Source organism: Taudactylus pleione, unplaced genomic scaffold (assembly GCF_031769625.1).
Source record: "Taudactylus pleione unplaced genomic scaffold, aTauple2 ptg000140l, whole genome shotgun sequence".
NCBI classification, from domain to species: domain Eukaryota; kingdom Metazoa; phylum Chordata; class Amphibia; order Anura; family Myobatrachidae; genus Taudactylus; species Taudactylus pleione.
Genome location: NW_028284542.1, coordinates 2734283 through 2747789, shown reverse-complemented (window position 1 = coordinate 2747789; position 13507 = coordinate 2734283). Strand labels below are relative to the sequence as shown.

Genomic DNA, 13507 nt, shown 5'->3' with positions numbered 1-13507 from the left:
GCTTCAAAATACACTTTAAAGGGGATTTTCACCTCATTTCACCAGTGCACAGATGTACCCCTGGGGGAAGGGCTTTGTCCTGCATTAGAATAAAGAGAGACATGACTGCGGCAAGCGATGTGGCGCATCTGTGTGTATATTCCCATCTGCTTTATGTTGGGTAGAACTGGGATCTCATTGAGAACTCAGAGGATGCCCCGCACACCAGGAGATCCTGTGTTTGCATAGTCTCTTGGGCTCCTGTCACATAGCCCCCGAGTGTTCTCACTGAATTGTGGCCTCATCCTATTGAGGGACCCCCATGTAAGTTTAAATGAAGCATATCTGCCTTCTAATTACTGTTTAAGACTGTTTTGCAAATCTGTCAGGCAGTCATTTAAGAGAAATGAGTGCAGACGGATCACTCTAATTATCAGAGTAAACATTACTCATTAGTTGGCAGCTATCAAAAAAAATCTCTAATCACTAATAGACCACAGACAGATAACCCGGAGGTGCTGCTGCAGTCAGAGTCTCTGCATGTCTGTGCTGTAATACTGCCCTATGTAGACAACGGTTTTAGTCATGCTGTATACAGCAGCGTTATTATGTTATATCATAGGTGTACAAGTTAGTTCCCTATATTACTTTTACTAGTCCCATAATACACTCAATGTGACGTTGGCATGATTGGTAGTGCAAGTCCTCTATCTATTGCACAAAATATACCTGGCGCCAATCTAATTAGAACTTAGATTAAGAAAAAAATTTAATTAATAAATGCTGATTCTGCAGCTCTCTAGGTGGGAGATCTACTCAAAACCTCCTAGCCTAATAGGTAAACAGAAAAAAATAATAGAAGAGAGCGCTGAAAACTGCAATATTACAAATATATTAGAAAAATAGCATAAAATTATATTATTATTATAATTAATATATAGCAATTGCCGGCCAGCAACAACACAATCCAATAATTAGTTATTGATCTGTAAAAAATTAATTATAACACACACATATAAAAATAATTTCCAAAGGAATAAATATATGTATAACCTTTTGCATGTAAGGGCTGTAAATAAGATTTTGTATACCCACTAAAAACAAGCCATAAATAGAGAGGAAAAAAAGCAGCAGTATGTGCTGGGATAATCAGTTATAAAGATACTTTTGTAGCAATAAATATCGCTTTTTTTTTTCAGGAAAAAAATGATACACAGTTTGTCTCCTGTATAATTTGGTGTGGAGCTGTCTGATAGTACACACGTTCTCCGTCTGGAATAGTTCAGCAGCTTCACCTGTGTAGCAGCTAAAAGCAATTTATAAAGTCTTATGGCAATGTAATGTTTCTTATGTTTTCAGCTTAAATAAGCATTTTACAATATACAGATAACTGTAAATGTATATTTGCCAAGGATAATATGTATCAATCCTCTATAATGTGCAGTTATGTTAGATATCCATCATGGCCATGTGGTAAAGAAATAAATATATATATATATATATATATATATATATATATATATATATATATATATATATATATTTTCTTTTACCAGGCTGTTGAGCCCACAATTTTAAAAGGTCCACCAGTCTGTAAATCCGTTCCCAATGTCTGTCACTCCATTACTCCTCTGTAGGGATTATAGTATTCTGTCCCCTCTCCGTGTGTAGACGGCATGCATGAATCAGTGTCTGCTGGCGTCACTTGGCAGGCAGACGGTGAGCCCGCTGTATGTACTTCGGGCTAAATGCTCGTCTCTGGGGGTTAAGGTTAACAGTTCCCTCTATGCGGGTAGCGTGTGTGGGTAGCGTGAAAGGGGGTGTGTTTTGGAGAGCCATAGAAAGCTAGAAATAGAAACAAATACGTCTCTATAAAATCCACAGTATGATACATATAGTGAAAGAGTTCTGATTAAGGAACAAAGCTGCACATGTGTTGATTCTGACAGACAGATAAAAGGAGGGTCCTGCTTAATGCAAGGATATTCTGACTGAGGAAGCCGCTGAATTTGTAGGCGGAGAAACGCGTTTTACGCCATGCACACCGACAGATGCACATCTTATTGACTGGTTACACGCTACCCGCAAAGAGGGAATTGCTACCTCACAATACAGAGACGAGCAATAGCCCGAAGGAAAGTACAGCGGATTCACTGTCCGGCTGCCAGGTGACGCCGGCAGATACGTACCCACACTGACTGGATACACGCTACCCGCATAGAGGGAACTGCTAACCTTAACCCCCAGAGACGAGCATTTAGCCCGAAGTACATACAGCGGGCTCACCGTCTGCCTGCCAAGTGACGCCAGCAGACACGGATTCATGCATGCCGTCTACACACGGAGAAGGGACAGAATACTATAATCCCTACAGAGGAACAATGGAGTGACAGACATTGGGAGCGGATCCTGGTAAAAGAGTATTTATATATATATATATATATATATATATATATATTTCTTTTACCACATGGCCATGATGGATATCTAACATAACTGCACATTATAGAGGATTGATACATATTATCCTTGGCAAATATACATTTACAGTTATCTGTATATTGTAAAATGCTTATTTAAGCTGAAAACATAAGAAACATTACATTGCCATAAGACTTTATAAATTGCTTTTAGCTGCTACACAGGTGAAGCTGCTGAACTATTCCAGACGGAGAACGTGTGTACTATCAGACAGCTCCACACCAAATTATACAGGAGACAAACTGTGTATCATTTTTTTCCTGAAAAAAAAAGCGATATTTATTGCTACAAAAGTATCTTTATAACTGATTATCCCAGCACATACTGCTGCTTTTTTTTCCTCTCTATTTATGGCTTGTTTTTAGTGGGTATACAAAATCTTATTGAACATCCCTTGAATGCAAAAGGTTATACATATATTTATTCCTTTGGAAAAAATGTTTAAATTTGTGTGTGTTTATAATTTAATTTTTTTCAGATCAATAACCAATTATTGGAATGTGTTGTTGCTGGCCGGCAATTGCTATATATTAATTATAATAATATAATTTTATGCTATTTTTCTAATAAATATATTTGTAATATTGCTGTTTTCAGTGCCCTCTTCTATTATTTTCTCTATCTATTGCCCCAGTGGTGCTTACAGTCTATGGGCCATATCCAATTAGCTGCGGTAAGCCACGCTTGTGCGAAAAGCTTTCACCAGTGCTAACTTTCCGCACAAAATGGGTATCGCACTATCCTATTAGCTGCTGCTTTTTTCATAGGCAAAAGCGGCAAAAAGTTTTTCTAAATGAAAGCAGTGCTGGCTACTGGTGCTGACAGGGGGGGGGGGGGGGGGGGGGGACAGCCCTTTCCTAACAGTGCTGGGGGGAGGCAGCAGAAGTGAGGCTGTGTCCAGGAGTCTGCCAGCCAGTGAGAGCTGTGAGGGGAGAGGATGAGGGCAGGGCTTACCTGCAGCTAGAGACTCTATAGGAGATTATTTAATTATAACGGTATATGTTCAATATCCCGGTCGCTTAGAATACACCTGTCAGAATCCCGGCACCGGTGTCCTAACCTCCAGCATCCCGAAGGTAAGTAGCGGCTTTGGGGGGAGGGTTAGGTTTAGGGTGCAGAGAGGGGGAGGTTAGGTTTAGGCACTAGGGGGGGAGGTTAGGTACAGGGGAGGGGTTAGTATAGGGAGAGGGGTTAGTATAGGGAGAGGGGGGGGGTTAGGATACCTACTGACAGGTGTCTGCATCCCGTACCCATCCCATTTTAACAGAGGAACATTTTGATGGATAATTCCGCCTAACACTTTCATGTTATTGTAAGTGATCACTGGTCCCAAAAGTTAATTACTTGCATCGTTCAGTATTTCTAGTGGGCCCCTCACTTTCCTGTTAGCTCTCACATACTTCCGCTGGCGTTGGGTGAGTGGGGGCCCAAATTAATATGCAGAGTTCTTAGCTTGCCTAAACTGCTCGCGCTACCACCGGGCAGTATACGATAACTTACTGTACATTTGCTTTCTGTTCCAGACAACAAAAAGAAAGAGAAGGAAAGGCCGGAGATCTCCCTCCCCTCGGACTTTGAGCACACCATTCACGTCGGCTTTGATTCTGTGACGGGCGAGTTCACGGTAAATCCGGGGGGAGATTATTTTGGGGCAGGTAACTGTAGTGTGCTACTTTTGATGCAGCACATTGTACCTGCTCTCTTGTGTTTTCTATAGTGCACTGATTTCTGCATGGTCCTCTCCTTTACTTGGAGAGACTTCATCACATCAGATGTTTTACGCATCGTAACCCTGTAGTTTTGGTGGAATATTCCTACTTTGTTGTCCATTCAATGAAGTGCAGAAGTAACGCGTATAATTTTTCATTTAGCTAAAGCGCAACTAAACCCCCAATTTTAAGTTTTCTTACAAGAAGCCTGATTGTAAAAACAAAAATAAATGCTTCCCTGTATTATTTGGACTTTCCACTATTAAAATATAAAGCGGGTCTAGGCAATTCCTTACTTAGACGGTTGAGTTCCATATCCCCATATCTTTAGGATACTGCAAGTGGATATGATTCAAAAGGCTAGAATTGCAAAGCATAGCAGGTCAGTTATGCTTGCTGTGACATAAACATAGAATTGGACGGCAGATCAGAGGCCTGAAGGTGCATTCACACTAGACGATATGCTCCCTGAGCGATATCGTCTAGTGTGTCCCCGGCAGGCTGTGCTCAATGTCGTTCATGACATTGAGCACAGCCGCTGAACAATATCATTAGCGATATCGTTCAGCGCCGGGCTCTCTCACCCATTCCCTGACATGCAGCAACCTGACGAGGTCGTCAGGTTGGCCTGCATGTCAGCCCGATGAACGAGGATGACGAACGACCCGCGGGAACGCGCGTCGTCGTCATCTTTCATCTTTTTTGTGTTAAAAATGGACGATAAAGTGGACGACTGAACGATAACGATATCGTTATCGTTCAGTCGTCCACTTTAATCGCCCAGTGTGTACGCACCATGACTCCTGTGCATGGATCCCCTAATCTCTAATCTGCAGCCTGTGCAAAGCATTTGTTATATTACAGTAGCTAGAGCAGGCCTGGCCAACCTGTGACATCTGTTGTAAAACTACAAGTCCCAGCCCTGTCACAGTTGTATCATTCCTTTATAAGCAAAACAGCACAGTGCATGCTGGGACTTGTAGTTTCACAACAGCTGGAGAGCCACAGGTTGGCCAGGCCTGTGCTAGAAAGTAATTTGTCTCACATGATCGATCTTTGAACTGCTGTAATATAGAGCAGCATCACTCCGAGTAAAGCTTGATTTCTCTGAATGGTGAGATCATGGTGGACAGATTTCGATAACCATAATCAACTTGAGTTGTCCATATACAACGATCGGCCATAACATTGCAGCCACTGACAGGTGAAGCGAATAACACTGATCATCTTGTCACAATGGCAAGCGTAAGGATCTGAGCGACTTTGATACGGGCCGAATTGTGATGCGTAGATGACGGGGTCAGGGCATCTCCAAAATGGCAGATCTTATGCGGTGTTCCCGGTATGCAGTGCTTAGTGCCTACCAAAGGTCAGGGTCATGGGTGCCCAAGGCTCAGTGATGCACGTGGGGGCGAAAGCTAGCCTGTCTGGTCCTGTCCCACATGGAAGCTTCTGTGGCAAACATTGCTGATTAATGTTAATGTTGGCTGGGATAGAGAGGTGTCAGAACAGTGCATGGCAGCGTGCTGTGTATGGGGCTGCGCAGCCATAGACTAATAACTGTGCCCATGCTGACCCCTGTCCACCATCGAAAGCGACTTCAATGGGCATATGATTCACAGAACTGGGCCAGAGGAAGAAGGTGGCCTGGTCTGATGAATCGCGTTTTCTTTTACATCGTGTGGACGGCCGGGTGCGTGTGCCTAGTTTACCTGGGGCACCAAGATGCACTATGGGAATAAGGCAAGCCGGCGGAGAAATGTTCTGCTGGGAAACCTTGGGTCCCGGCATTCATGTGGATGTTACTTTGACACGTACCACCTACCTTAACATTGTTGCAGACCAAGAGCACCCTTCATAGTAACTATTCCCTGATGGCAGCGGCCTCTATCAGCAGGATAATGCGTCCTGCCACACTGGGGTTCAGGGATGGTTTGAGGAACATGACCATGAGTTCAAGGTGTTGACTTGGCCTCCAAAATTCCCCAGATCTCCATCCTATAGAGCATCTGTGGGATGTGCTGAAATAATGTCCAAGCCGATGAAGGCCCCACCTTTCAACTTACAGGATCTGCTGCTAATGTCTTGGTGCCAGATAACACAAGGACACCTTCAGAGGTCTTGTGGAGCTCATGCCTCGATGGATCAGAGCTGTTTTTGGCAGTACAAGGGTGACCTACACAATATCAGGCAGGTGGTTTTAAAGTAATGACTGATCGCTGAATATTATCCAGTTCGGTTTCAGAAGTGGTAAATACTGGGGTCATGGGTTCTTTTCCGGGGCCCTTTAAGTGTGTGGAGCTTGGATGTCCTCACATATTTGTGTGGGTTACCGGACACACTCCAGTGACAGACTAGTAGGTTCATTGACTCCAGACAAAATTAACATGTGTGTGCCTGTATTTTAGTGGATGTTAATTGTAAGCTCCAGTGATGATGTTTGATGTTTGATTTTCTGTAAAACACTGCATATTATGTAGGCACTATATAAATAATGGTTTATTGTGTTTTTAATTAGTCTCCCTTTAAATGCTCTGACAGATGTGTTATAGCTCGCCTGTCACTTATACATTAATCGGAACACCTTACAGTACAATGATCTGTTTTTGTCACCAGGATTTCATATCTAGACCAGTAGTTCTCAACCTCAACCCCCAAGGTTTCCCAACTGGTCATGTTTTCTGGATTTCTTTGTTCAGAAGCGGGCAAAATATGATTAACTCACCTGTGCGTGGTTAAAGAAAATCCACAAAACATGACCTGTTGGTGGTATTTGAGGACTGGAGTTGAGAACCGCTGGTCTAGATGGTTCTCCACACAGTTCACCTAACATTAGAGCAATGGCTTAATTCTTGTTACAGTAGCTTGGCTCTCAATGACCTCTGCCGAGCACCTCGTTGTCCAGGCAGATTTGTTTTGGTTACAAGGTTAGCTCCTACCATGTACATTGCAATCAGTAGTATGAAGTGCTGGACACACATTATTACATCATATCCAGTATATTTATCGACTGCAATGTTTGGTAATACAATTGGTATTGGGGATGTTGGACACTGCGATCGGAAGTTGACTGCAGATTGTTGTGATCAGAACAGGTGATCATCCACGCTTACAGCTCCAGTCATACCAGAAGCTGAGAGGTAGCACCCGGGGGCGCATTCCAAGTCACCAATGATTTTAACAGGGTTTTTGAGTGACTAACGCACTCGCTGTGTGACAATAATAAGGATGAGCACAACGCCAGCTTTGTCCAGCTTTTCCTCTGTCCAAAATATACTTTAAATATTTATATGGGATGCCGCCGGTCACAATCCCGACAGCAGAACGCCGGCTAGGGAGTTATGATAGGCCTCGAAATACCGAAGCCTATCATAATCCCGACGCCGGAACGCTGAGGACGACATCCCGAACTAAGGCAAGTCCGGGTCGCCCTTACCGTTAGTCGTGTGTGGGGGTGGTGGGGGTGGTGGTGGTGGGGGGGGGGTGTTAAGATTAGGGAGTCTAGCGGGGTTAGGTTTTGGACCACTAAGGGAGGGTTAGGAAGTGCGGGGGGGGATAGTGGAGGTTAGAGTACTTACCTGCCCCTGCCCGGATCTTGATCCTGTCGGGCAGCCGCTGTCGTGATTTGAACCGGCCGCCAACATTTCGATCCCATTCCATTTATATTCCATTTTGCTGCCAAAACTGCATTTTTTGGTGTCCCAGAAAAAAATAAATCACTTCGGGAAAACAGTGATTTCTCAGCATCTGGATAGTCAGTCTCTCCCTATTTGGGACATTGCTATAGCACAGATAATGGAATGCAAAATAGATGCTTAGGAGAACGTTATAGAGAAATAAGCCGTGGGTGAATGAACCCTGTGTCCGTTGTGAGAAGGGACCATCCGCTCTCCGCCTGGCAGAACGCTCTCCTTTGTTCTGGAAACAAAGCGAACATATGTGGTGGGTCCTTCATTACTCCTAATGACTCTGACACCTTTGCCGGTGTGCTGTCCGCCCCATTAACGCCTCATCTGTCTCGCAAGGTCGTGATCTCTGCATTTAGCAACGTGGCCCGTTCGCGACCGCTCCAGAATGCAAACATTCATTCTCTCCTGTGTGCACGTTTCAGTCTCCATCTGCCCTGCATGAATGGGGTTAATACACCGGACACAATGGGAAGATGATGGCTGGTATCGGCACAGCTTTAGGTGATGGCTCAAGATGCAATACAGGAATGAGAAACATTTAACTGGCGCAATAACAGCCATTCAAACACGCGTAAGGAAATAACATTCACCGCTTAAGGGAGGCCTTTTAATGAATGTTCTCAATTCTGTTGGGTAGGTCTTGGTATCCGCAGCTGATTGGGAACTACGATAAGAGTCCTAGACTCCAGCAGGTCACAGAATCTACGTTCTGCCGCGGCTACTGGCGGAATGTCCTGCTTAGCCCTGCTGGACAGGAATAGCAATCCCTAAGCTAGGTGCACACTGTCCGGTTTTTGTTCTTTTGATCAGGCCGACAATTGGGTGGATTTTTTGGGAAAATCGAAAACCCCGATATCTGTGCTACACATTACATGATTTTTTTTTTTTTTAATTATTATTATTATTATTAGAAGTTACCGATTTTCGGCCGCACCACACCGATTTTGCATATGTCCGCCCACCAAGAGGATGACGTAGTCACGGGAAAACGTAGGGAAACATGGGCAGATAATTGAGACTGCACACTCACTATCGGGGAAGGTGGAGGCCGGGATGTTCTTTCTTGACCGGACGGATAATCAAATGCATTTGTGGTAGTTTTTTAACTGTTTTGTTGGTGAAACACACACGCCTACACGCTATGCAGTAAATTGGGCCGATCACCCGATTAGTGTGAAAATCGGCCCAATAATTGTATAGTGTGTAGCTTAAGTCTCTATTATGATTCCAACCATGACCATCTCTATTCCTCTGTCACCAAGTTTTGAAACCCATTGTTATCCCCACCCATTCCATGGAAAATGGTCTGTACTGCGCTATGAAACCTTCACTTGTTATCCTATGTCCCTATTTCCTGTAAACGTCTCTGTTCTGTTCTGGGTCAGTTCAGGGGATGAGGGACTTTCTGCAGCGTCTTTCAACAGACTGAGGGCCTGATTCAGAGATGTACACTAGCCCGATGGTTAGCGCACATCTCCAATGTTTTGGGGTCTGCGTAGGTGCAGGATGGGTCCTGCGAACTCTCTTGCAGACTCCACCGAGCCACAGGATGTTTGACCTGCTGCCACATTTGGGGAGCGGGGGCGTGGCTGGCTACCGTTCCTGGAAACGAGGGCATGCCGGCTCCGATTTCCGGCAGTGACAAAGCCAGTGTCTGTGGATGCAGATTTCCTGACCTCGTAAGCTGCCAGCACCCGGTCAGGCTGCGGTAAGCTTCAGCCTCCACAGTCTGGCCAAAGGCGCAACCATCGCGGCCTCGGTCGCAGCGCTGGGACCACAGATGCAGCAAGGAGGTGTCGTGTTTCCTAGAGACACCTCCTGCTACATTAGACAGGGTGTTTGGCGTGCATAGGCAGAAATTCTTCCCCCACCACCACTTCATTCAATACTGATTTAGCAACTTGTATGATGTCCAATGACGCATTAAACTGCGTTTATGGGTTCTCTATATTGATGCACATTTTAGTTTTGGCACCTTTACACCTGTTAAGTTGATGTGAGCGACCACTATATTTTTTTACCTGTCGCCTATATCACACATCAAATTGTTATCCAAAAACACAGAAGGTGACCGATATAGGTCATGTTAAAGCTGGGTAAAAAAAGAAATTTTGTATGCAAGAAAAAAGTTTTCAAGCTTCTTTAAAAAGGAGATTTCGAGCCCCAAAGTGCATGCAATCAGTCTTGTCATTCTGATGCTATATCTGCCTCTTCCAGTAGGGAAAATCTACCTTACTTGTGGCGTGTTGGCTGTGGACACAGCAATGTCATATTAATAAATCACTTAGGGCCTGATTCAGAGCCGCTCGTAAGCGGCCGCTCGTTCGCACTGAGCGATGTTCGCACAACTGCGCATGTGTACGGATTGTAATACGCATGCGCGAACCAGTCAGTGCGGCCGAAAATCGTTTGTTCGCAAAATAGCGAATGTCTGCTATTTTGAGTGACAGGAGGAGGCGTATGTGGGTGGTAACGGGGGAAGGTGCTTGAAAACGGGGAGTGGAGATCAGAACGCAGGTGTGCTTAAAGGTCAAAACGGGCGTTTTATGGGTGTGCATAATTAATACAGCAGCGTCAGCGACCCCATCACTTGTTTTTTTTTTAGTCAGAACTACTCGCAAAATAGCGGTAGGAAAAACCAACCACAAGAATAGCGAGCAGTTCATACGCTGTTCGATGTACTCGATTAATCTAATAAATAGCGGACATGACGTAGGATGCGAGCGGCCAGGGGGCGTATTTTTCAAAATTTCGACCGCAAGTTTTGCTCGCTCGTTCAGACTTAGAGGCGTGAACAGACCGCAAAGTGCGAACTGTTCATTTGAATAGCCACCCCTTTTTTTTAAACGAACGACCGCAAATAGCGAGCGGCTCTGAATGACGGCCTTAGATCTTTGTGGAGATGAACGTAACGCTGCAGCAGAGGTCCCGCTCATCTCTCTTATGCACTGACCCATTAGACCGGCTGCCATGCAGGCGTCGCTTGTCCTGGACAGGAGATAACGTGGGTGCTGTGCGATTACGCGCTTTCACGCTCACTGGCTGATTCGGCTGTGGCAAGAGGCCACCTTTGCATCTAATCCTGTGTATTAAGGGGTTAAATCGATCTGAAACAACAGTTGTGTTCTTGCTTATTTACAGTATATTGTGATCTGCGCTGTCCCATTGGTGAAAGCTGGCAGGGTTGTGGTATGGTGTAACGCTTCTCTGCCGTGTATCTCGGGGAGGGAAAAAAAGAGTAAATCGGCGTCTCATTGATACGTTTACAGTTCTGTTAAACAGATATGCGCTCTGTGTGGATTCCATCACTCAGGAACATTTACATGAAATAACTGACATGCATGCTTTGCTACTTCTGCTTTTTGACCAATGATGGCAGGTAATTAATAACCGCCGTCTGGAATAAAACAGCCCTGTCTTTACATTGTGGATGGATTTCAGGTGTTGTACATTGAATGATTTGGTTTCTGCCTCCTCTACGCCATGCCTGAAGTCACAGTCGCACCAACAACCCAATGAGGGGGTGACGGGTGCTTGTAGGTCACAGTGAGGAAGTGATTACTGTATATCTCTTAGTAGGAGGGAGTGAGGTTTTGTTTATAAAAGAGGATGGATTTTATTTTAGAATACAAAAGTGTGTTCTCCACCTAATACAGTAAATAGAACACCTGGGCTGTACTGCCCCTAACGTTTCCCAGTCCTGATCAGCTCAGTCTGCTGGCCAGTAAGAACCAGTGGAATAGCTGCCATATGTGGGAGGGTGGCTGGTGGGGGAGACACTTGTCTCTGTGTACTTGACTTGCATACTAATAAGTTGAAAAAGCAGAGTTGAACCTCTCCAGTGCCTGACACTGGTGCTGGCTTGGAAACACAACGGCTTGGAAGGGCTGAGATGTCATTTAGCCTACAGCCGTCCTATACTGGTTAGCGTATCGATTGTTACCAATATTGTAGGTGAAAGAGTTGGATTGGCTCTTTTTAGATTTTACCTTTATTCTTTTGAACACAAGAGGATGGTAAATAAATGCCCCCTCTTGCATCCTGTATGACTGATCCACTTTGAGGATACTGGCAATGTGAGTGGGCACTGCCCGTGTTCTGTGACTCCTTCATTTAACCCACCTTTATCCTGTAACTGTGCAGGGAATGCCGGAGCAATGGGCGCGGCTGCTGCAGACCTCCAACATCACCAAGTCGGAGCAGAAGAAGAACCCTCAGGCCGTCCTGGACGTGCTGGAATTTTACAACTCCAAAAAAACCTCCAACAGTCAGAAGTACATGAGCTTCACAGGTAACCTCAGCCGGATGGCCTCCGTTCTACGCTTAGCATGGAGCGTCTGAGCCAATAATGATGAGCGTGCAGCCTTTCCATTAACGAGAGACCTCACTGAAGTATAACATCGAGGCATGGGGTTCTGGGTGCCTCATGTCTGAGTGATGTCGGTAATAGCTAGGTAATTGGCTGCATTCAATCCTAAGGTAACCTAAAACAGCCACCTACTCTTCAAAGTATTTCATGTGTGCGTTTCTTCCTTACAGCAGCACGTCGGCGGCCATTTTTAGCCGTCATCCTGTCTGTTCACGAGGAATGAATGACTCCGCTGAGGCACGAGGCGCAAAGTGCCTCAGTGATTTCATTATTCCCTGGTAAATTGACAGGCTGCTTCCTTCAGGAGGAGATCAGTCCCCGATGAATACCTGGCAGCCCCCGCTGTGTGTATTGTAATAGGTCTAAATGAAATTCCTCACACGTTCAGGCTATCCCTGAGCACGGCTCCATTGTGGGGTTGTCAGCAGTTTCCTAACTCATCCAGGCATTTCTGATAAGCTGCCCCGCTCTCTGTGCACGGGGATTTTTACAAGCCAAGCAATAGATTGTAATTGTTTCCGATATGACTCATGAGCGCCCTTCTCTTCCCTCGCTCCGGATCTGTCCCTGCGCTGCTCTCTGCCCGACCTCAGACGTGTCTGCATTGTTTGGTTTGGCGAGAGCCTCTGCTGCTGACTCTGCTACCGTGATTACTCAGCTGCAGCGTTGTGTAGTAATGGCTGCACTCAGTAACACAATCCCCAGTCACAGATGCTGAACACTGACACTGAATGGGGTAGGGAGGACATTTGTACGCCTTTAAGCATTTTGCAGTTGCTTATCGGAATGACTCAATTTATTTATATGTTTTCACATTTGCGCACTTTTTGACACTCAACCTTTCGTGTGACATGAAGACCATTATCTAGAATGGTTGTTTCGATCTGTGCATCGCATCTTTTTCGGCAGTCTGTATCCTAATCCTCCCACTCTCCCTAACCTCCCCCTCCCTGCACCATAAACCTCCTTACCTTCGGGATTCTGGCGGGTGTCAGGATTCCGATTCCTGCATTCTGACCGCCGTAATCCCAGCGGTCGGTATTATGACCACATCCCGTTACTACAATTATAGACGCATAAAGTAATACATTTATTTTGCATAATTTTCGATATGTTCTTACTTTATAAAGTCGCTATGACACGTCTGCATGCTTCCATAATAACGCTCCTATTTCCGCAGATAACTCACTTGACGTCTATGGCTCATCCGTGAACTTGGTAAGTTTTGATTAACTATTTTCAAGCCACATTTATAGGTAAAATTTAACCCAAAATACAAA

General features: G+C 45.0%; 1 protein-coding gene across 2 annotated transcripts in view; it reads left to right on the top strand.

The window, feature by feature from the left end:
- The window catches only part of PAK1 (p21 (RAC1) activated kinase 1), a 92207-nt gene that overhangs the window by 33944 nt on the left and 44756 nt on the right, over positions 1–13507 (top strand). For both annotated transcript variants that reach the window (XM_088473813.1, XM_088473814.1), the window contains exons 3-5: positions 3984–4084; positions 12002–12149; positions 13408–13445. In XM_088473813.1, coding sequence (XP_088329939.1) covers positions 3984–4084; positions 12002–12149; positions 13408–13445 — 287 coding nt within the window. The remainder of the gene's footprint in view (positions 1–3983; positions 4085–12001; positions 12150–13407; positions 13446–13507) is intronic.